The sequence below is a fragment of the Podarcis liolepis genome, assembly GCF_965112155.1.
Source record: "Podarcis liolepis genome assembly, chromosome: 17".
In the NCBI taxonomy this organism is placed as follows: domain Eukaryota; kingdom Metazoa; phylum Chordata; class Lepidosauria; order Squamata; family Lacertidae; genus Podarcis; species Podarcis liolepis.
Genome location: NC_139571.1, coordinates 31,963,724 through 31,987,194, shown reverse-complemented (window position 1 = coordinate 31,987,194; position 23,471 = coordinate 31,963,724). Strand labels below are relative to the sequence as shown.

At 46.7% G+C, this 23,471-nt stretch overlaps 3 protein-coding genes across 4 annotated transcripts in view; all 3 read left to right on the top strand.

Moving 5' to 3' along the window:
- Positions 1-23,471, top strand: part of LOC310696250 (uncharacterized protein) — a 960,839-nt gene that overhangs the window by 429,169 nt on the left and 508,199 nt on the right. The gene's annotated exons all lie outside the window — the stretch shown is intronic.
- On the top strand, positions 1,858-10,316 carry LOC310696258 (protein NipSnap homolog 3B-like). 2 transcript variants are annotated; one of them, XR_014520501.1, is made up of 7 exons: positions 1,858-2,017; positions 3,804-4,026; positions 5,371-5,526; positions 6,557-6,706; positions 8,561-8,647; positions 8,747-9,142; positions 9,292-10,316. XR_014520501.1 is itself a non-coding variant. In XM_083481582.1 (6 exons), the coding sequence occupies exons 1-6, from the start codon at positions 1,955-1,957 to the stop codon at positions 8,821-8,823; spliced, it is 756 nt and encodes a 251-aa protein (XP_083337708.1). In that variant the 5' UTR covers positions 1,858-1,954; the 3' UTR covers positions 8,824-10,316. The 2 variants fall into 2 exon arrangements, 1 of the variants encoding a protein (XP_083337708.1); XM_083481582.1 differs by having other exon boundaries at positions 8,747-10,316.
- Positions 12,491-23,335, top strand: LOC310696260 (protein NipSnap homolog 3B-like). Its single transcript, XM_083481584.1, has 6 exons — positions 12,491-12,761; positions 18,378-18,585; positions 19,251-19,409; positions 20,655-20,804; positions 21,587-21,673; positions 21,797-23,335. The coding sequence occupies exons 1-6, from the start codon at positions 12,699-12,701 to the stop codon at positions 21,871-21,873; spliced, it is 744 nt and encodes a 247-aa protein (XP_083337710.1). The 5' UTR covers positions 12,491-12,698; the 3' UTR covers positions 21,874-23,335.

Here is a 23,471-nt window from a genome sequence, read left to right as displayed (position 1 = left end):
GTTAGAAAGCTGAGCATGGGCGAGGGAGAGAAAGAAATCAAAGGAACAAGTACATGCCTGCCCCATTCCTAAAAAACCTCTTGCTAAGAAGCTGTCGGACAGTGGAGCAGATGAGAGGTGGTGGACCCTCCTTCCTTGGAGACTTATAAGCAGAGGCTGGATGATCAACTGCCATGTATAAAATCATAATTGTAGAGTTGGAAAAGATCCCTTGGGGTCATCTAGTCCAACCCCCTTGCAATGCGGGAATCTCTTGCCCAATGTGGGGCTCGAACACACAACCCTGAGTCTCATGCTCTACCAACTGAGCTATACTTGCACCCTGGGCTGCTTCATTTTTTCAGCTGGAGCTCACCAGAACCCCATTCTGGCACCTCTCAGGTGGGCGCCATTGACATTTGAAGAGAACAAGGTGGTGAGCTCCAGCATCTCTTTTTCTAGAAAAATATCCCTGCTTGCAACTAAGATCTAGGTGAGATTCCTGCATTGCCTCCATAGCCTTTTCTTCTCCCGAAGGTGTCCTGCAAGTAATAATAATAATAATAATTTATTATTTATACCCCAGCCACTCTGGGCGGCTTCCAAAAAAAATATTAAAATACTGTACTACATCAAACATTAAAAGCTTCCCTAAACAGGGCTGCCTTCAGATGTCTTCTAAAAGTCTGGTAGTTGTTGTTCTCTTTGACATCTGATGGGAGGGTGTTCCACAGGGTGGGTGCCACTACCGAGAAGGCCCTCTGCCTGGTTCCCTGTAACTTGGCTTCTCGCAGCGAGGGAACCGCCAGAAGGCCCTCGGTGCTGGACCTCAGTGTCTGGGTAGAACGATGGGGGTGGAGACGCTCCTTCAGGTATACAGGACCGAGGCCGTTTAGGGCTTTAAAGGTCAGCACCAACACTTTGAATTGTGCTCGGAAATGTACTGGGAGCCAATGTAGGTCTTTCAAGACCGGTGTTATATGGTCTCAGCGGCCGCTCCCAGTCACCAGTCTAATTGCCGCATTCTGGATTAGTTGTAGTTTCTGGGTCACCTTCAAAGGTAGCCCTTCAAAGGTAGCAAGGCAGCAGAGGTTCAGGATCAGAGTTTTCCTTCTCCTAAATGGGCTACCTTCCCAGGTGGTCAAGCCCCATCTGCCCCTCACTTCCCTCTACAGCACGTGAAGACCACCTTCTTGACCATTGGACCCACTATGGCTCTGGTCCACTCAATCTGACAGAGCCTGTCTTCACATGCAGGAGATGTCCCTAACTCACCAAGGATTTGACACCCATCTGCTACCCTCACCTGGTTTAGCCATTTCCTGGGATGTGGCCACGGTCCATGCTGACAGCATTTGGAGCCACTGTTGAGTGCAGGGGGTTGGGGGACCAAAGGTGTACAAACTACCTTTTTGGCACCACAGAAGTGGGGTGCAAACTCTTGAATAAAATATTGGGGGACCCAGGTAAGACACACACACCCCACACAAAATCAATCCCAATATGTGGTGCACGCACGCCATTTGAATCCACAGGATCCTGTTCAACGAAAATGTCAACATAGTCCGGATGAGATCAATCTTTCTGCCTCTTCGCAAGGCGGGGGGAGAGCCTTGCGAGCCGACAAACAGGTTTATTCATTTATTATCACCCTCACCCAATATTTCCAGAATGACTATAAGGCATTTAATTAAAAAACAAAAAACGGCACGCAATTATCATCTGCTTGGCTACAACAGCTGAGTTCATTGCTTCTGGTTTGCAAAGCGTTCTAACTACCAAAGTGGAACCCCCAAACATTTATGGACGATTGCAGTCTACCTTCCCGGTTTGGTGATCTTCCTGCAGCTGCTATTCTTGGAAAGCGCCACGAGTCTTTTTGTCTCCCTGCAGCCTCCATAGGCAAAGGGTCAGGGCGAAGCCGTGCAAGGAGCCTTTTGCTTCCTTGGCAGCAAAAGCTGACGGCGGGCGCTGCATGATGGTCTCGCGCGTCCTCGGCTCCCTCCGCAGAGCTGCGTTATCGGGGTGCAAAGCCCAGGTAAAGCCGGGAAAGAGGCGCCAGGCTTCAGATTTCTTCTCCTGACTTCCCAAGTCCATCGGGAACGAGGCTGCCAACTTTTAAACTGCTTTGCTTCGCTTTTCTGTGCAGCTGCGCATTTAAACGCGCCCATGGGTATGGAGACCATACCATTTTTAACCGTATCACATTTTCCGGGAAGGGTAGGGGAAAACCGTCACCTGCTCATTTTCACGCAGCGAGCTCCTGTTTCAGACACCCGGGATTTGGGGAAAGGAAGGTTCCCAGTTCCCACGTGGGGAGGCAGACACGCTTGTAGGGTCCCCCTGCCTGTAAGAGCTGCACGACAGGCAGGCACTCAACAGGTGTGTGGCGCTCCCAAGATGGGTAGGTGTTACCTGTTGGATTTCTGCCTGCTACGTGGATCTTCAACGGTGCAGGAGCCTGCCCGGAGAGGAGGAAAGCAGAGGCACGCTGGAAAGGAATAATAATCTCCACCATCGCTGACTCTCTTGGATGAATTGCGTCATTCGGTTTGGATCTCCAGCTTTCTAACTGGCCCCTGTGCCTTTAAGATACAGGTGATTCACTTTCTTCAGCTCAAGAACTGCCGTCAAGGTTAGCCAACCGGAAGGTTGCAGGCCAGAGGTGATCATTGGCAAAGACCCCACCAAAAATGCACACAGCGCACATTGCATTGCTGGGTTGAGATATTTCCTGCAAACTCTGCACTGCAAAGAGGCAATTTCTTCCCCTTGGCAGTACAGTGGTACCTCGGGTTAAGTACTTAATTCGTTCCGGAGGTCCATTCTTAACCTGAAACTGTTCTTAACCTGAAGCACCACTTTAGCTAATGGGGCCTCCTGCTGCGGCCGCGCCGTCGGGGCACGATTTCTGTTCTCATACTGAAGCAAAGTTCTTAACCCAAGGTACTATTTCTGGCTTAGCGGAGTGTGTAACCTGAAGCATATGTAACCTGAAGCGTCTGTAACCTGAGGTACCACTGTATTGCTGCCCTTCAGGGTCTACACTGGCCCCTTGTTCTCTTGCAGAAATTATTCAAGCTACTGATCCTAATCTACGGGTTTCCCAGTGCACTCGCTTTTTTGTATCCTATTACAATCTCCAAGATAATGAATCTTTTTGAGGATGCCCTTTTCACGAGACCATATGTGCATCAGAAGGCAACTGGATTAAAGACAGATGTTCCCATGACTGCCTCTCCCTCACCGCTGCCCAAGTTACAGAATTCTCCTTCTGTTGATATTACAGAGCATTTAAAAAATATATATTGTAAGACCCAGTGCTGTCCTTTGGAATTTAGGAATAAGTCAGGAAAGGGTGGGAAATTTCAAGGAAGTTAATAAAATGTTTCTCTCCCTGCTGTTTTTTCTTCCCAAACTTGTCTTCAGGATGTGCTATGAATTTAAATTTATATATGTAGCCATTGAAGATGAAAAGCTACTGAGCAAACAAGATCAAACTTGTTTAGGGAAATTTTTAATGTTTGGTGTTTTATGGTGTTTTTAATATTCTGTTGGGAGCTGCCCAGAGTGGCTGAGGAAACCCAGCCAGGTGGGCAGGGTGTAAATAATAAATTATTAGTGTTATTATTATTTATTTAGGTTTGTTGCACGAGGTAGATTAAAACATTAAAGAAGCATTTGCAGCTTCACATACTAAAACTATACCTTATAATAAAGCATACTACTGATCCAAATAATTATTAGCATGGTTGCAAACCTAGAAACAAAACCCTCATTTCATTTTCTAACTGGAATTCTTGCTTTTATGTCTCTCTTTTAAGCCAAGTCTGTATCAGGTTTGCTCGTCTCTTGCCACAGGACCCAGGCAAGATGTTGGCACCTTCTATGAACTCCGTACTTACGATATCAAACCAGCAAGGGCAAAGGAATTCCTCGACTTGGTCAATAAAAGCATCAACATTCGCGTGGCTCACTCAGAGATGATTGGATTCTGGACAGCGGAGTTTGGGTCAATGAATAAGGCTTTCCACATTTGGAAATATGGTAGGTACTGCGCGGTAGCGCTTTAACCATGTGGGACCTCTATGCAGATCCCGAGTAGGATATTTCTCAAGCGATCATCGATATTTCAGGAAGGTTTACTGCCAGGTTAAAGGTAAAGGGACCCCTGACCATTAGGTCCAGTTGTGGATGACTCTGGGGTTGCGGCGCTCATCTCACTTTACTGGCCGAGGGAGCCGGCGTACAGCTTCCGGGTCATGTGGCCAGCATGACTAAGCCGCTTCTGGTGAACCAGAGCAGCACACAGAAACGCCGTTTACCTTCCCGCCAGAGCGGTACCTATTTATCTACTTGCACTTTGACGTGCTTTCAAACTGCTAGGTTGGCAGGAGCAGGGACTGAGCAACGGGAGCTCACCCCATCGTGGGGATTTGAACCGCCGACCTTCTGATCGGCAAGCCCTAGGTTCTGTGGTTTAACCCACAGAGCCACCCGCGTCCCACTGCCAGGTTAATTCGCTGCAATTATTGTAAATGTCTGTATCCAAATTTAGACCTGGGATTCTGGAGTCCAGCTGGCTGAAGCCAGCGATCAGAAGCAGTGCTGTGTTTGACCAAGCAATAGCCCAGACTCCTAGTTTTTGTATCAGTCCTAGTCAGCACAGAGACTTCCAATGGCCTTTCAATCACAGAAGTTGATATTGCACACCTAGGCTGTGCCCATGCTAGAGCATTCATGCAAAGGTGGGCCAGCTTTTTTCTGTCTGCGTGTTTGTGTAGCTTTGTCCACACATGGGCAATTTCAGTCTTATGCTCCAAAATCATCCTCAATGTTTCCCATCCATGCTGGCAGGCAGTGCTCAACGGGATATATTTGCACTGTGTCTTGTGCCATCCTTTCCATTGATATTTCCCTACCCACCATAAATTCTGAAAACCTGATGGGTTTCTTGGGTATGCACATAAGTATTTGTCTCTATACACCTGCTTAAGAAACAAATTGTCCTTGTGCAAGAACAAAATTCCATCATACCAGATTATTACAGTGGTACCTCGGGTTACAGACGCTTCAGGTTACAGATGCTTCAGGTTACAAACACTTCAGGTTACAAACTCCGCTAACCTAGAAATAGTGCCTCAGGTTAAGAACTTTGCTTCAGGATGAGAACAGAAATCGTGTTGCAGTGCAGCAGCAGGCCCCATTAGCTAAAGTGGTGCCTCAGGTTAAGAACAGTTTCAGGTTAAGAACGGACCTCCAGAACGAATTAAGTTCTTAACCCGAGGTACCACTGTATTATTATTATTATTATTATTATTATTATTATTATTAGCCTGCCCATTGAACCTGGCCAAAGGAGTTCTAACACTTCTTTGCTTTCTTATATAGACAACTTTGCTCACAGGAGAGCTGTAAGGAAAGCTGTGGTCGCTGATAAAGAATGGCAGGAAAGATTGTCAGTACTTCTTCAATTCCTAGACAAGCAGCATATGGAAATTGCTTACATGGTCCCCTGGTGTGAGCTCGGGAGTTCTCCAAAGCCAGGTGAGCTGTCTTACTGCACTAACAGCATACGGTACTGGTTTTTAGTACTGGAAAATATTTCAGGGAGGGCATAAGTAACATTACTGGTCCTTGTGCCACCAGAGAGCTCTGGTTAAAGTTACCCCAGGCTGCTCTGGCCCTTTCTGGTCACTGGGTCAAGGGGGAAGAGGAATTCCTATGAGAAGTGCCCTGGAAATGTGGTGCTGTGCAGATTCCTAATTTCTGGAAGAAGCCACTCCAAAGCTCATGGGTGTGGGCAGGGGGGCCGCTGCCCCCCAATCAATAAAAATACATAGCTAACTGAGGTTCTGCCCCTCCTAACAAAAGGCCTGCCCGCCCCCCGCAACAAAATTCCTATGTCCATGCCAAAGCTCTTCATTGTTTGCAGTTGAATTTGAAAATTGCTTCATACTGTAGTAGAATCATTTGGTCAAAAATAAAACAGACATGCAAGGAGGTAAGTAGGAGAAACAGAAGTGGAATTTTTCGTAGCCTGATCTCTCTCCCCCCCCCCCCATTAATGGACCTAAGCTACAGCTTTGGTTCAAAACATCCATATTTCATAGTGATTCAAAAAACAGTCCATGTCTCCCAGTATATTTCGTCGTTCATATCGGTAGAATATCTTTCCATATCCGTAGCTTCCCCGAGATAAAATTGTTTTGCCCGCTTCAGATCTTGAGAGGTTTTTAATCCCCTTCTCTAAAATACACTTACCCACAGATAAGGGTAGAAGAACTACCCTTATACGGATTTGCAGGGGAGAATTGGCAGTGACGGGTACATGGTTGTAACTGCTCAAAAACAAAAAATAAATTAGAAACCTAAGCACGCTGTTCAAAGAGAGGGAAGCATAGATGTTCATGAAATGCAGAAATAAGATTTTGGGTCATCATCAAAGAACTAAAAAGTAGGCTGAAGATAAATTGTTGGTGAAGAGATCAGCATAGGGTGAGCAGCTTTTTATTTTGTATTTTTGTATCTAGCTGATAATTTCTGTCTCCTCCCTCTCCCCACCCCACCTGTCTAGGAGTTTATGAGTTGGTTACTTATCAGCTGAAACCAGGTGGACCCGCTTTGTGGGGAAAGTCATTTAAAGCAGCGATTGATGCGCACATCAGCAAAGACTATTCCAAACTGATTGGTGTCTTCCATACAGAATATGGATTACTTAATACAGGTACAAAACCTATTCCCTGTGTTGTTATGATCTGTAGTTTCACACATAGAATCATAGAATTGTAGAGTTGAAAGGGACCCAGAGTATCATCTAGTCCAGGTATGTCCAAAGTCCGTTTCGGGGGCCTAATGCGGCCCACCTGCCTGTGTAATCCGGCCCCTGTGGCAGTTTATTTCCTGGGGTAAAATCCTAAAAAAAAACTTCAACCCCAAAAAAAGCTCAAAAACTTCAATCCTAAAAAAGGTCAATGACTTTGGTTGGCCCTCACGGCCCTTCACTTCATCAAATCTGGCCCTCTTTGATCTAGTCCAACCCCCTGCAATGCAGGAATATGCAGCTGTCCCATATGGGGATCAAACCGGCAACCTTGGCATTATCAGCACCACATTCTATCCCAGTGAGCTATCCAGGCTGTTGCTCATGCTCGGTTAGACATGCTGGTCTCCATTCATATCTGTGGAGGGACCTGACATGCACCGACATTCCTTTGTGCTATGGATTATGTGCAGTGGTGAAGCAGAAAGTAATATCTTGAAGCTGTTGTCTTAATCCTGTGACTTCTCCCCTTCTTTGTTAATCACTTCCATTTATCATCACACCCTCCCATATTTGGCCATGCATAGGAGGTAATGATGAAAGGTACTTCTGAACATGCACAGAGTGAGTTTACATAAAGACATAAGAAGAGTACTGTTGGGTCAGGTCAAAGTCTCGTCCAGCAACCTGTTCTCACAGTAGCCAATCAGATGCCCATTGGGACTTGTGCGCCCAGGATCTCCCTCTCTAGATCTGGGCGTTGCAGATATTAATATTGTGCAGTTTGAAGTAACTGGGTGCATGAAAACTGACTCCTTTTGGAAATGAAGCATTGTCTAGACCCATGAAAATATTGTTCAAATTTTACTAGCAGAACTCTTCAAAATAAAATCGAAACATCAAATGATATATCCAAAAATATTCATACAATGTTTTGTGCTGTCCAGCATAGGCTCTGCATCTTAGAAAATATGAAATAACCCAAACAGACCTATAAGCAAAGGTCTCTCCCCCCCCCCACAACCTGCTTTCCAGCCTTTATTGGCCTTAGTGTCATGGTCTGATTCACAGGTGATCAAAGTCCCAGCTGGGGACATCGGGACCAGGGGCAAGATGGCGGGGTGGGAGCAGGAATGGGAGTCCAGATGCCAGAAAGCCAAGAGTCCGAGGGTCAGAGAGCCAGGAGTCAAGGAGCTAAGGGTCTGAGGATCAGGAAGCAAGGAGTCAAACACAGCAAGGCAGGGAATGTGTTGCTGTGGCAAAGAGCTGAAGAGAGAATGCTGACCTTATATCCCTTCTTGGCTCTTGCCACCAGGTGCTGTGAGTTACCAATCAGCCTCACCTGTGTGGCCGCGCCTTGCCTCTTCAGAACAAATTTAGGAAGGCCCCAGTCCTGCAGAGTCCTGTTGGTCACAGGGCCTGGCTCCTGCACACACATCTGACACTTAAGCTGAGAGCTTCATTTACATCTTCACTCCATAGAGTTTGGGAGACCAAGATTCAAAGGCAGCTCCCTTCAAAATGGAGATTTGCAACTCAATACCTTCATTACGTGATCTAAGGTTACAACACTCACATGTTAACTAGCAGAAAACAACAATTAGATTCACTCAGCAAAAGCCCAGAGTCCTTTAGAAAACAATACTGGAAAAACCCCAATATTAGCAACCCTTCAGCAATACATGTTTAGCCACATTCCATTTTAAACCTTCATTAGTACACATACATTTTTCATTTCTGTTTGAACTGAATCAGTTATACTTAACCGTGGATAAACTTTTTCCAGAGCTGACCTTGGTTTTGCTCCTGTTTTCACAGTTCATGTGCTTTGGTGGTATGAGAATCCTGATAGCCGTGCGGCTGGGAGGCATTTTGCCCACGAAGATGCCAGGGTGGTAGCAGCAGGTAAGAGGTGATGGTGTGTCTTGGCGTATGTGCCAACATTTCTTTAACGCTGCTCAGAAAGTTTAACCCGGTTTTGTCCTACATTGCATTTACTTTCAGTACGGGAGAACGTTCAGTACTTGGAATCCCAGCAAAACATGCTCCTGATTCCTGCACCATTTTCGCCTTTGAAATAGTTCTCTAGCAGATGAAAGGCAACAGATGAACACATCCTTTCTTTATTTCGGCACTTTTATCCTCCAACTGCAATGTTTGTGCCTTGATGCAAATTGAGTGTAGTCTTGCAAAATGTTGAATTGCGTGTGCGAAACTTGATGTTCCCGCCGCTTGCTAGCAAAGAATACACACTAGCTTGCTTGTCTTAAAACTCTGTAGATTCAAACTATAGTTATGTATTTACTTATTATGACATTTATATCCCATTTGTCCTCCAAGGGGTTTAAATGGGCTTATAAGCTTCTTCTCTCCATTATATCCTCACATCAGCCCTGTGAGGTAGACTAGGCTGAGTGATAGTGATTAGTCCGAGGCCACCCGGACTTCATGGTTACTTCACGGCCAAATGGGAATTTGAACCCCTGGTCTCTCAGTTCCTGGACTGAATATCTAATCACACTGGCTCTCAAATTCTGTGAACATCTTAGGTTACATTTAACACACAATCAGCTCTTAGGTTTTTATCATAGATAAGTGAAAATATGCAGCACAAATCTGAGCTGATGCTTTTTGTTTTATGCACATACCGTTTTAAAATCGTGAAAAGTAAAGTAAAGTAAAACATTACACCCCCAAACATCCCAGAATCCCACTGGATTAATCATAGCCTTAATGGGGAATCTACCATACATTAACATATAATTCCTAGTACTGCTTTTACAGATTAACATCCACTATCCAGATTACAATGAAGCATGAACAGTGTTAAAATTAGAGATGCATTTCCTAATAATGTTTTACAGTAACTATAATAGATTGTTCAGGCTACATCTGATTACTTTGTCGGATTTGTTATGGGAAGAAATGACGATCAGGGTTGTCAATGTAAAATTAAAAAATGGATGAAGTCCTTCTGAAACACCCCCCAGCTGAATTGTGTAATATTTTAGTAACTGCTTTTTTCCTGCATTATAGAGGACAATTATTTCCCCAAGGTTTAAGCTTTTAAGCCCAATAAACTTTTATAAAACCCCGAAGTTTTATAGCACAATGAGAGGTTAGCTGTCAACTATCCCAAGTCATACACCCACACCTCTGGGAAAGTGTCCTCTACAATCTGTTTCAACATGTCATTCTGGCACATGAGACTATCAGATATGGTGCACCTATATGGCAATTATAAGCAAAAGCAGAAATAGAACCGAAGACTAATGTCAAGGGGTGCAATACTGTTTAGTCGCCTGGACCCCTTTCCTGATGCATACCGCTGTCTCACCCCATAGGTGTATTTCCATGAGTCACAAAATGAACTCTGCTTTGATTTTTAAATTAGTTTTTCTGTTTCTAAAATCGCACCATGCACAACAGTGGGGCTTTTGTACCATGCCCCCCAACACTCCCCCATTTCCCTTTTTAATTTAACATAGTCAGACAGAAGAGGAATTCTACAAAGCTCGCCGATTATTTTGTTACTTTCTTTTTGGTTAGTTCTAATAAAGATATTAATCTGCCAGCGCTTTGATGTTTTTATTCTAATACACCAGGCACCCCCAAACTCGGCCCTCCAGATGTTTTGGAACTACAACTCCCATCACCCCTAGCTAACAGGACCAGTGTTCAGGGATGGTGGGAGTTGTAGTCCCAAAACATCTAGAGGGCCGAGTTTGGGGGCGCCTGTAATACACCAATGTGGTCACAAGCATTTCAGACTGCCTGATTTGTAATTTGTATACCTTAAGTGTGTGTGTACGCACAAGGACATTAGATATTTACATATATTTTGGACTTTTAAATCCTACCAGCAGCACTAGTTCCTGCTACCCCTGGGATCCATGCCCTTGGCAATTCAGGAGCTTCGTTCTTCTCACCAGCTGCCCATCCTGGCTATGCAGAGGGCTGTCTGGGACTGACGGGTCCTGAGAGAGCTTGTTGCTTAAGGAAGCACCACCAAAAACTGCCTCTCAGAATAATACATACAGTGCAGGATGACTTGCTGTGTGTGGAAGGCTGCTGCTTTTTGTTATGTGCACGTCAGGATCCATCACCCGTTTTGTTTTCGTTGTTGTTGTTGTTGTTAATTGAATTTATATACCACTCTATACCCGGAGGTCTCCGGGCAGTTCACAGGGCAAAATCAAAATCAAAACAACAACATTTTAAAAGGGAATAGATATCAATCAGATCAACCAAAGGCCTGGTAAAAAAAGGAATGTTTTCCCCTGGTGCCTAAAGCTGTATAATGAAGGCGCCAGGCGAACTTCACTGGGGAGAGCATTCCACACACAGGGAGCCACTGCAGAGAAGGCCCTTTCTCGTTTTGTCACCCTCTGGACCTCTTGAGGAGGGAGGCACACGAAAAAGGGCCTTGGAAGATGATCTTAGAGTCTGGGTAGGTTCATTTATATACAGTGGTACCTCGGGTTACATATGCTTCAGGTTACATACGCTTCAGGTTATACACTCCGCTAACCCAGAAATAGTGCTTCAGGTTAAAAAATTTGCTTCAGGATAAGAACAGAAATGGGGCTCCGGCGGCGCGGCAGCAGCAAGAGGCCCCATTAGCTAAAGTGGTGCTTCAGGTTAAGAACAGTTTCAGCTTAAGAATGGACCTCCGGAACGAATTAAGTACTTAACCCGAGGTACCACTGTACTGTTAAAGGTAAAGGGACCCCTGACCACTAGGTCCAGTCGTGACCGACTCTGGGGTTGCGGCGCTCATCTCGCTTTACTGGCCGAGGGAGCCGGTGTACAGCTTCTGGGTCATGTGGCCAGCATGACTAAGCTGCTTCTGGTGAACCAGAGCAGCGCACGGAAACGCCGTTTACCTTCCTGCCGGAGCAGTACCTATTTATCCACTTGCACTTTGACGTGCTTTCGAACTGCTAGGTTGGCAGGAGCAGGACCGATCAACGGGAGCTCACCCCGTCGCAGGGATTTGAACCGCCAACCTTCTGATCGGCAAGTCCTAGGCTCTGTGGTTTAACCCACAGCGCCACCCGCATCCTATATACTGTTACACATGCCTAATAAGAAGCTGGCTCCTTCATGTGCCCTAGCTGCAACAAAACATGTCTCTCCCGTATCAGTCTCTACAGCCACGGCAGGCGACGTAACCTTCCAATGGTTTGACTTCACCCACAAAGGCAACCTCCCAACAAGGGATGCCAGCATGTGTTACGTGCCACATTCAATCTCTGCCAATCGGAAGATCCCAGGGAGGTTCCAGGCACTCGCCCAGGGTTGGGTTTCACTTGGAAAATCAAGCAGCCTGCAGCGTCTTAGAAATATGGCTTACTCACACATATTTGCACCTTCAGTGGAGAAGGGTGCAGAACATTGCGCACCAAGAAGCTCTCTCTCCAGTTGCTCCCATCCTGGGTCCCAGACAGCAGGCAGTTGTGGCCCCCGGGCTCTCAGGGAAGCCTCCTCCTGCCAGTTCCGCGTGGAGTCCTGCCTAATTCCCTCCTCCTCGTTCGCAAGACACCTTGCCAAAAACGAAAACCCCTGTGCGTAAAAGGACTTTTCCCCTGCGCAATACGACGCCCACGTCGCCCTGGCCACCCTCCTCCCTCCCTCACCAGCAGCGTCTTTTGAATTGTAATGGTCGGGCGACCCTTCCCCCCCCCCCACGCCAGCCGCCCAGCACGCGCCCCCCACCCCGCGGGCTCGCGGAAAGAGAGATATGGCGAGGGGGACGCGCGCGCAAAGGTCGCCGCCGTAGCCGCGCGTCTTCTGGGCGGCGGCCACGAGGTGCGCGCCGTCCAATGCTTTCTGCGGGCGGGCCGGGCGAGGGCAGCGGCCGCCGTGCGACCCAGGAAGCGCCTCTCGGTGCATTTAAGGGCGGCTGGGCTGCACTGTAGTTGCCGCCGCCTCGTCCATCTCCCGCGAGGAGACCATGCTGGCTTCCCGCGCGCTCTTCGGGAGAGTCGCCGCAGCGGCGCGAAGGGCCACCGCTGAGGTAAAAGGAGAACCCGAAAGGGGGTGAAAAGGAGCCCGAAGGAGGGGGGGGGCAAGGGGCGCAGGATACCAGGCGAGGAGAGGCACCCTAGGGCGCCCTGGTGTTTAGATGAGCGTGCCCTGCAGGCAGAAACCTAGCTGGCGCCGCCTTCTCCAGGGTAGGGGTGGGGAGACGCTGCTCCTCTTGGTTTCCTGCCTGCTAGAAATGCTAGCAAAACTTAAGCAGCCTTAAGGCAGGAGGGGAAGCGAGTGGAAGCAGGAAGAGAAGGAGCAAATGTCAATCCATAGAAGAATCCCAGCATTGTCGAGTTGGAAAGGATCCCGAGGGATCTCGTCCAAGCCCCTGCAATGCAGGAATCTCGACTAAAGCATCCATGGCAGATGGACATTCAACCTCGGCTTAAAAGCCTCCGAGGAAGGAGAGTCCAGAAGCCCAAGGAAGGCGGAGGGATGTGATCCGATCCCAAGCCTGGGACTGAGCTTTGAAGACCTCAGGGCCTGGCAAGAACTTGGCTGAGGCGCTTCCTCTTGTGCCAGTTTCAGAGGTCGGGGTAGCTGCCAGCCTTTCTTGCACTGCGTCTCATGATCTGGGGTTTTGAATAGGTAGCAAGGGAGCAGCAGCAATGGCAATCCACCACTGTGTTGCTTTTAGCCCATCTGCATATATGGTGATGTGCATTCAAAAGAAGTATGCTATGCTTCTGGAAAGTGATGGTCTGCCTATTCTAGGACAGGCTTCAGGCTTGTTGGATTTTCTTTTTCTTTTTTACTACAGACCAACAAGAGTACGTCAGAGTGCAAGTAGATAAATAGGTACCACCCCGGCGGGAAGGTAAACGGCGTTTCCGTGTGCTGCTCTGGTTCACCAGAAGCGGCTTAGTCTTGCTGGCCACACGTGAAGGTCTAATTTGAATGAGGAGGAAAAATAAATAAATTCAGGTCTCCCTGGCTTACATCCAGTCCTTTAACTAGTTCAGCACCATGACTATTGCACTGCAGGAACTCTGGAACTTGTGTGAAAAAAATGTGGTTTCTTCACAAAACAATAGCTTGTAAAACTGCAGAAAACAAAACTCTGCTTCAGCCACGGCAGGACCCTGGCACATGTTTGCAAAGCGAAATTTTGAATCTTGCAATGTGAGTCTGATAATATCCTGGAGAGAATAAATCCAGGGCAGTTGGGAGGTTCAGCTGCTGTATTCCAGTGAATTCTCCAACTCTTTCTACATTTAAAGTACAACCAACTGATTTGTAACGCTGTGAACCAAGGGAAGTCTATAGAGCCCTCTAGAGAGATGCAGTTTCCAGCAGCTTCTCTTGGGTTGGGGGGGAAAGCTGAGCAACAAAGCAAATTGTTCCCTGGAAACCTTACAAAAGAGTACAGCTGAAATATAACATGTTCGTTTATTTCCCTGGAGGTATTGCTGGCACTTGGGGTAGTCTAAAAACAGCACAGAAGCAGCAATTAATTTCCCACCTTCCTTTTTGGTTCTTGCGGGTAGTTGTGAGCGCTTTGCAATAAATGACTGCTAGTGCCGGGTAGGCAGCTTGAACTGAGAAGAGAGGAAACTGACCTTGTGTGCTTTATTTCACTGGGAAACAAGCCCAGTTTGATCACGTCTGTGTAGTGTCCTCTCTGGTGTTTTGTGTACCACTGACTTCTGTGAGATTAGGAGGGACCAAAGTACAGTTCTTGAATGCACTCTGGGAAGTAAGGCCTGTAGAACTCAAAAGTGATTTAATTCAATCTATTATGAGGCTGTTCAAGTGTCAGCTGAAGTCAAAGCCCGCGTACAAGCGCACTTGGGATTTTTCCTGCCTTCTTGGAGTACGTTGGAGGAAAGATGGGGTATAAATGTAATACAGTGGACAGAGCCAGTGTGGTGTGGTGGTTAAGAGTGGTAGTCTCGTAATCTGGGGAACCGGGTTCGTGTCTCCGCTCCTCCACATGCAGCTGCTGGGTGACCTTGGGCTAGTCACACTTCTTTGAAGTCTCTCAGCCCCACTCACCTCACAGAGTGTTTGTTGTGGGGAAGGAAGGGAAAGGAGAATGTTAGCCGCTTTGAGACTCCTTAAAGGGAGTGAAAGGCGGGATATCAAATCCAAACTCTTCTTCTCTTCTTCACTTGGGTTGCAAACGTGATCCATGGGGGAGGCACGTTCGCAACCCGCAGCATTCGCAACCCACAGTGCCGTGTCTGCACACGCATGGGTTGCAATTCGGCGCTTCTGCGCATGCACGACCGCCAAATCCCAGAAGTAACCCGTTCTGGTACTTGTGGGTTTCGGCGCGTCCGTAACCCGAAAAAACGCCCCCAACTAAAGAATCATGGCAAGACAAACTGATGGACTATGCAGAACTGGCAAAACTGACATATAAACTACGGGACAAGGATACCTGTGACTTTAAGGATGAATGGGAACCCTTCACAAAGTATCTGAAGACGCAACAAAGCGAACTGGACTCCTTGGCAGGTTTTGAATAAACATTCACAAACTTTTTATTGATAATAATCAGCTAAATAGTTTGAGGATCTATACAACTGTGCAACATGCAGAAAACAGCATTCTTAGAGAAACCAAAGACTGGAACTGAGGGAAGTCGGGGGGTGCAACCTGAAGCATCTGTAACCCGAGGTATGACTGTAATAAATAAATAGGATATACCCGCCACTATCCAAGTGTCCCTGAGGCTCTTGCCCTTTGAAGATAGCCTGGCATCAGGGAGGGTCTTCCTGCATCTTCAGGCACAAAAGATGTGTGGGGGCTTTTCTTTGATCCCATGCTCCTGCTGGAGTAGAAGCTGTACTAGCCCAGTGGTAAGCTGGCAAGTGCATTTGTGGATTCTTAAAGATTCCCAAAATTCGCAAGAACGTTGGAAGTTGCCTTACAGCAAATCAGACCCTCCGTTCATCTAGCTCAGTATTGACTGACTGGCAGTGACACTCCAGGGCTTCAGACAGGTTTCTCTTCCAGCTCAACCTGGATGTAGCCTACCTTGATTTCAGCAAGGCATTTGACAAGGTGCCCCATGATATTCTTGTAAAGAAGCTGGTAAAATGCAGTCTTGGCTAGGCTACCACTCAGTGGATTTGTAACTGGCTGACTGACCGAACCCAAAGGGTGCTCATCAATGGTTCCTCTTCATCCTGGAGAAGAGTAACTAGTGGGGTGCCACAGGGTTCTGTCTTGGGCCCGGTCTTATTCAACATCTTTATCAACGACTTGGATGATGGACTCAAGGGCATCCTGATCAAATTTGCAGATGACACCAAACTGGGAGGGTGGCTAACACCCCAGAGGACAGGATCACACTTCAAAACGACCTTGACAGATTAGAGAACTGGGCCAAAACAAACAAGATGAATTTTAACAGGGAGAAATGTAAAGTATTGCACTTGGGCAAAAAAAATGAGAGGCACAAATACAAGATGGGTGACACCTGGCTTGAGAGCAGTACATGTGAAAAGGATCTAGGAGTCTTGGTTGACCACAAACTTGACATGAGCCAACAGTGTGACGTGACAGCTAAAAAAGCCAATGCAATTCTGGGCTGCATCAATAGGAGTATAGCATCTAGATCAAGGGAAGTAATAGTGCCACTGTATTCTGCTCTGGTCAGACCTCACCTGGAGTACTGTGTCCAGTTCTGGGCACCACAATTCAAGAAGGACACTGACAAACTGGAACGTGTCCAGAGGAGGGCAACCAAAATGGTCAAAGGCCTGGAAACGATGCCTTATGAGGAACGGCTAAGGGAGCTGGGCATGTTTAGCCTGGAGAAGAGGAGGTTAAGGGGTGATATGATAGCCATGTTCAAATATATAAAAGGATGTCACATAGAGGATGGAGAAAGGTTGTTTTCTGCTGCTCCAGAGAAGCGGACACGGAGCAATGGATCCAAACTACAAGAAAGAAGATTCCACCTAAACATTAGGAAGAACTTCCTGACAGTAAGAGCTGTTCGACAGTGGAATTTGCTGCCAGGGAGTGTGGTGGAGTCTCCTGCTTTGGAGGTCTTTAAGCAGAGGCTTGACAACCATATGTCAGGAGTGCTCTGATGGTGTTTCCTGCTTGGCAGGGGGTTGGACTCGATGGCCCTTGGGGTCTATTCCAACTCTATGATTCTATGATTCTACCTGAAGATGCTGGGGAGAAAACCTGACACCTTCACTGGCATGTGAAGTATGTGCTCTGCCCCTGAGCTTTGGCTCAGCTGGAGTGGGCAGCTTGGAACTCTAGACTCTTAATTTATACACAGTTGTCCCTCTGTACACTTCACAGTAAAGTAGATTCAACTGAAGTCATTGCTTTGCATTTAAACTCTAACTTGGAAGAATTCGAAAATATATAAAAATGTATAAAGGCTGCAGTCCGAACCATGTCCACTCAAAAGTAAAAGGGGGGGTGTAGGACTGCAGTTTTTTTCGTAGTGCTGCTTTTTTCAGTCGTGGGAAGATCAAATGTTGTTTGAGTGACTTCCAGTACAGTCATACATTGGAAGTCGAATGGAATCTGTTCCAGAAGTCCACTTGACTTCCAAACCGTTTGGAATCAAAGCGCGGCTTCTGATTGGCTGCAAGAAGCTCCTGCAGCCAATCGGAAGCCACGGAACCCCTGTTGGAAGCTGCGGAAGCCCTGTCTGACGTTCGGTTTCCAAAAATAGTTCGTAAACTGGAACAGTCAGTTCCGGGTTTGTGGTGTTCAGGAGCCAAAACGTTTGAGAACTAAGCTGTTCAAAAACCAAGGTACGGCTGTATTTTTTATTCATTGACAGCTACCGTATTTTTCGCCCTATAGGACGCACTTTCCCCCCTCCAAAAATGAAGGGGAAATGTGTGTGCGTCCTATGGGGCAAATGCAGGTTTTCGCTGAAGCCTGGAGAGCGAGAGGCATCGGTGCGCACCGACCCCTCTCGCTCTCCAGGCTTCAGGAAGCTATCCGCAAGTCTTGCAAGCCCGGAGGGATGTCGCGCGGGCTCGCAAGGCTTGTGGGCACCAGCCTGCAGCCCCACAAGCTCGGGGGATAGGGGGATGGCACAGCGCCGCCACCCCGCTATTCCCCGACCTGATCTGGAGGCTGGCCGGGGGGGGGGGGAGAAGCAAGTTGCTTCTCCCCCCCCGCCAGCCCCACAAGCTCGGGGGATAGGGGGATGGCGGAGCGCCGCCACCCCACTATTCCCCGACCTGATCTGGAGGCTGGTGGGGGGAGAAGCAGGCTTGCTTCTCCCCCGCCAGCCCCACAAGCACGGGGGACAGCGGGGCAAACTGTCCCTGAAGGCAGAAGAGGGAGACGGAGTGCTGCGTCTCCCTCTTCTAGCTTGGGGATGGCTGCGCAAACCTGGGGGGGAAATAAAAAATTTTCCCTTGATTTCCCCCCAAAAAACTAGGTGCGTCCTATGGGCCGGTGCATCCTATAGGGCGAAAAATACGGTAATTAAAATTTTAGCTGAGTGAAGCCCAACTAGAATGAGTTTGTGGTCTTGTCTGCTATTGCCATAAGTAATGACAACTGTTCTCTTTCTCTCTGACCTTGTAAGTTCACATTGCATGTGCCAACAAAGGAACTTGCAGACTGCATTCTTACGTATTTCCCCCCTAAATTATTTTCTTTTCAGGTCTCATCGCCTTTTTCCACAGGGCCCAGGCAAGATGATGGCACATTCTATGAATTTCGTACCTATACTGTTAAGCCAGACAAGATGAAAGACTTCCTGGAACTGACCAGCAAAAACATTCACCTTCGTACAGCTCATTCCCAGATGGTTGGATACTGGACCTCAGAATTTGGGGGACTGAATAAAGCTTTCCATATTTGGAAATATGGTATGCAAAGCTTCTCTACATAGTGCTTTGGGGTTGTAATCGATCAGCTACGACTGTTGCTCTGGACCTCCTGTGGGGTGTGAATCTACTCAGGTTACTTGAGCAACATGGGAAGAAGCTGCTCTGTAGGAGCTCCTATGTCATCAGTGTTGTTTAACAACCATGCCGAAGTTGGCAACTGGGAAGTGGGCCAAGGAGCGTCACGCAGGGAGGGTAGGTTTTGTTGAAGTGCCGCCAGTTGCTGACCCCCCTAGTTCATTCCAATTGAGTGCATTTTATTTTGGACCAACTTACCGTATTTTTTGCACCATAACACTCACTTTTTTCCTCCTAGAAAGTAAGGGGAAATGTCTGTGTGTGTTATGGAGGAAATGCCTATGGGTGGCATGCCTATGGATTTTCCTCCTCTAAAAACTATGTGCGTGTTATGGTCAGGTGTGTGTTATAGAGCGAAAAATACGGTAACTATTTCAAAGTCACGAGCAATGCTGGCGAAGCTGGGATCGAGGGGCACATGGCTGTTGCGCCCTCCTCGCGCCACCCTCCCCAGATCCAAACTCTGTAAGGCCGCACAGGGAGGGCAGTGTGGGGACACGGCAACTGTGCACCCTTCGAGCCCAGCCTCGCGCATCCCTCTCTTTGACACCCCTCTCTTTGGCTTGTAGAGAGCTTTGCTCAGAGATCTGCTGTCCGGACAGCATTGGCCAAGGACCAAGAATGGCAAGAAGAATACATGTCTCGAATGCTGCCCTTGTTAGACAAACAAGACAACGAAATTGCGTACCTGGTGCCCTGGTGTGAACTTGGCAGCCCTCCCAAGGATGGTAAGCTTTTGTGTGTGTAGCACAGTGTAAAGCTGTTGACTCACTACTATTAAATGGTTTCATTTAATGGGGACTTGTAGATATGTTGGCATCTTTGATTATGTAGACTCTTTCCCTCCCTCCCGAAGTAAACTCTGTCACACAATGGGTTTTCAGTCTGTGTTCTGACTCTGCAGTCATATGGACTAGAAATAGGCTAGGGGTTCCTTAGATTCTAGAATGAGGAAGCTTTTAATCCATATTGGTCCCAAACTTCAAATGAACTTTAAGCCTAATTTTGTACTTTTTGCGTTTTGTTTACTCCTTGTTCTTCTCACCTCCTGTTTTTTTTTAATTAAAGATTTTCTTGATTTACAAAAGTGTTTGCAATGTGTCTCTCTCTCTCGTATTTTTTTCCCCATGTAACATTTTTACAAATCAGTTTCATTTGTTGAGACATTAGGAAGAAAAAGGAACAGCAAAGAACCTGCACAAGCAAGGCTGGAGTTCCTTAGAAGCTTGTTAATGGTAGATGAGCTAAAGTATATTTGTGCGCCTCAGAAATGCGAACCCCCAACACAAAGATATGATTCATTGTGCTGATGGTACAGATTAAGCCAGTTACAGAGCAGTCCAGTGGGGAAGGGGGGAAATTGCCTTTTCTCATGTCCCGTTGGGCTCACGCTGTTTCACTGCTCCAGAGATGGCATGTCTTCTGTTCTGGGAGTATGTTGAAGGAATGGGAGAGCTATAAGTTCAGTGTCTCTCCTGACACACCCTTGATTTTGCCCAGCAATACAGAGAAGCTGGCTGCCAACCTTCCGGTGGCCTCGAGGAACATCTCTTTCTTGCCGCTCTTGGAAAGAGAGATCCAACAGACATCCTTGGAACACCCTTGCAGAAGCTATAGGATTGCAGCTTTAGCCTGTATATTTTTATTTTGCACGTCTCATTCTATTTTGCTAGTTAAGGGGCACAGCGAGATGTTATGCAGGGCATTGAATCCCCAACCCATTAATGCTGAAATCCTGCTAAGCGTCCCCCCCCCTTTGAAGATCTTGTCAGAATTCCTGCCCATCACGAAATTGTACCTGCTCAGCCACAGAGGACTAGAAATTATTATTTTTTTAAGAGTTGAAGACTGAGGTACTCTGGAATCTGTGCTTTCTGGTTTTGTTCAGTTGCATAACCCTGGTTAGGTTCTTTTGGAGACCTAATACTTATTAATCCATTTGTTCATGATGCTTTGCTTTCTTTCCCGTCTAGGAGTCTATGAGTTGGTGACCTTCCAGATGAAACCGGGAGGACCAGCCGTGTGGGGCCAATCCTTTAAAGCAGCAATTAGTATTCACATAAAGACAGGATACACTAAACTGATTGGTGTCTTCCACACGGAATACGGACTACTTAACAGAGGTACAATACTTGTCCATTTTCAGTGCAAACTTGGGCTCTGTCACCTGCTGGTCTTCTGGCAAAGTATAATAATCAAGCAGTTTTCCTTTTGAGTTGGAACTGACGGTAGCTCTTCCCCGTCCTTGAATCTCATAGGGACTAGAAACCTGGACAGGGGCTGCAAAATTATCTCCCTTATTTGAACAGCAACAGATTTTAGCTCTTCATTCCATTCTTTGGAAGTACATCTCTGTAACTAATAGTGAAGTCCAGAACATTCACAAATGTTTGTTTGTTTATTGCATTTCTGTCCTATGTTCTTCTCTAAGCAGCTCAAGGTGGTATGTGTGGTTCTCCTCCTTCTCCTCAATTAATCCCCTACACAACAACCCTGTGAGGTAGGTTAGGCTGAGAGGCAGTGAGACTTTTAATCTCAGGGTTGTGGGTTCGAATCCCATGTTGGGCGAAAAATTCGTGCATTGCTGGGGGTTGGGCTAGATGACCTCTGTGGTCCTTTCCAACTCTACAATTCTATGATAATAAATCCATGGCTGGCCCAAGGTCACCCAGTGGCCAAGTGGGCATTTGAACCCTGGTCTCCCAGGTCCTAGTCCAACACTCTAACCACTGCACCACACTAACTGTACTGCAGAAGCACGGCTTTCTGAAAGAATCCCTTTCAGCAAAACACTTTTGTGAATGATGCTTTCCTTATCTGGAGCACAGGCTTTCCCAGCAAAACAGAAAGAGATAGGCAGGTATTTAATTCATAACATAATTTAGCTGTAGCTTTTTCTTCCTAGTTCATGTGCTTTGGTGGAATGAAAACTCAGACAGTCGCGCTGCTGGAAGACACTCTGCCCATGAGGATCCAAGAGTAGTAGCAGCAGGTAAATGAAAGGTTTCTCTTTCTTTTTTCTTTTACCACCCTTTAAATCAAAACCCCAGTATTGCTTAAGTCCTCCCTCCCTCCCTCCTTCTCTTTTTAACTATCTGTTTAATTTATTTTTCAGTTCGGGGAAGTGTTCAGTTCCTGGAATCGCAGCAGAACTGTCTCCTGGTACCTACAGCATTTTCACCCCTGAAATAGTTTTCTATACCTACTAATGGCGGTTTTCTTAAAAACAAAAACAAACCACAGACTTTTAAGTGCTGTCCTAACGCAGCCTTATCGCTGCCTGTTTACAAGGCTTGGTGCAAACCCAGTCTCCCATCTTTTCTTTCTGCTTGCAGCAACACACCTCTCGCCTTGTTGGAATTGCAATGCATGATGGCAGAGGGCACAACCCACCCACTAAACGAGAATTCAGAGCTTACTAAACTATATATAAAAATTGGTTCTCATAACTTCTTTGCACGAGGGCTGTGCTGCTAGCATAGCTACGAGTTGTGACAACGGGACAGTGATGTAAAAGTGGTCTGGTGTTGGGAATAAATGGTCAGGGAAGAGAGTCGAAGGCAGAGGAAACGCCGCTTTGTAAACCCTGCCAGCCTTGTGCTGGTCAAAGCAGAAGGCGAGGCTGCTATATATTTCCCCCCTGCCTTTTTTCTCCACACTCCCAAACTTGTTTCAGTGGGAAGACAAGTTATGCCAACTCTACAGCTAGCAGAGCTTCCTTCCTATTCTGGGGGTCATGTCTGGGGAACAAGGCAGCTTTGCAACCAAAGCTTCCCCTTTGTTCACCCCATCATGACTTCGCTTTAACCTTACTGCCTTCCATTGCCTATCAAAGGAGGGATTCCAGAGTAGAGCTCCTTTTGCATGGGTGGACCCTACTCTCTACCTACAGTGGGGAAGAGTACATCCTATTGTGCCCTATGAGAGCTAAAAAGTCATTTAAGAGACACACAGTCTTTTCCCCAGTCTGCATGCTTCTTTTAGTCAAACCCTATTTGCAGGCTTTCAAACTATGCACACAGAGCAAAACAGGAAGAATAGCAAACATCACGAGTAGTGAATTCTTTATTTTTTTTCAGTTCCACAAGCCCTATGGTTTCCACCTCGGCTGTTCTAAAGCTCAAAAGCTGCATCAGCCCAGCGGTGAGATCTATTTGCCTATGATGATATAAATTTCCAATGCTGGCCTAAGCAATGTAGTTTTTAGATTTCTCATTAACTGCCTGGCTGCAGTTGGGACTAAATCTGGGTCAGAGGAACCCTTGCAGTGCAGTTTACATAGTGGTTGAGTGAGTAAGAAACCATGAAGATGACTTTCTCCCCTACACACACACACACACACACACACACACACACACACATTTTTAAATGCAACATGGGAACTCATCTGTCAGTTTCTGTTTAGGGTCCAGGCTGGCTTTTATTACCTTTACAATACATGGAAAAGTTCACCTCGTTCATTTCATGATTATGGAGCTCTTGCTGGCTTGCTAAAATGCTGAAACTGTGAATTAACTTGTTATTTCTGGAAGTGCTGCTGTTCATTCATCTCCCTTGCATATGCTTGCACACCTGGAACAATCATCTCAAAACCTGGGATGTGAATGTGGAAATGTGAACATTAAAAATGACCTTTTTTTGACGTTTATACATACTACTGTGGTCTTGCTTCTGTTTTAATTGCTTCTGGCACGTCAGATTTTAGACATAGCATCCTTACTGAAGTGGCTATCTTCAGTTAAGTCAGGGTAGTAAAGTTATTTTAAAAACCCAAGGGTGGGGTTTTTTTT

Bases quoted from the DNA above. Each gene is read 5' to 3' on its own strand.
- LOC310696258 (XM_083481582.1), top strand. From the start codon at position 1,955: ATGATGGTCTCGCGCGTCCTCGGCTCCCTCCGCAGAGCTGCGTTATCG. The intron at 4,027-5,370 runs GTAGGTACTGCG...TTTCTTATATAG, and splicing joins TTTCCACATTTGGAAATATG to ACAACTTTGCTCACAGGAGA. The intron at 5,527-6,556 runs GTGAGCTGTCTT...CCACCTGTCTAG, and splicing joins CGGGAGTTCTCCAAAGCCAG to GAGTTTATGAGTTGGTTACT.
- LOC310696260 (XM_083481584.1), top strand. From the start codon at position 12,699: ATGCTGGCTTCCCGCGCGCTCTTCGGGAGAGTCGCCGCAGCGGCGCGA. The intron at 12,762-18,377 runs GTAAAAGGAGAA...TTTTCTTTTCAG, and splicing joins CGCGAAGGGCCACCGCTGAG to GTCTCATCGCCTTTTTCCAC. The intron at 21,674-21,796 runs GTAAATGAAAGG...TTTATTTTTCAG, and splicing joins TCCAAGAGTAGTAGCAGCAG to TTCGGGGAAGTGTTCAGTTC.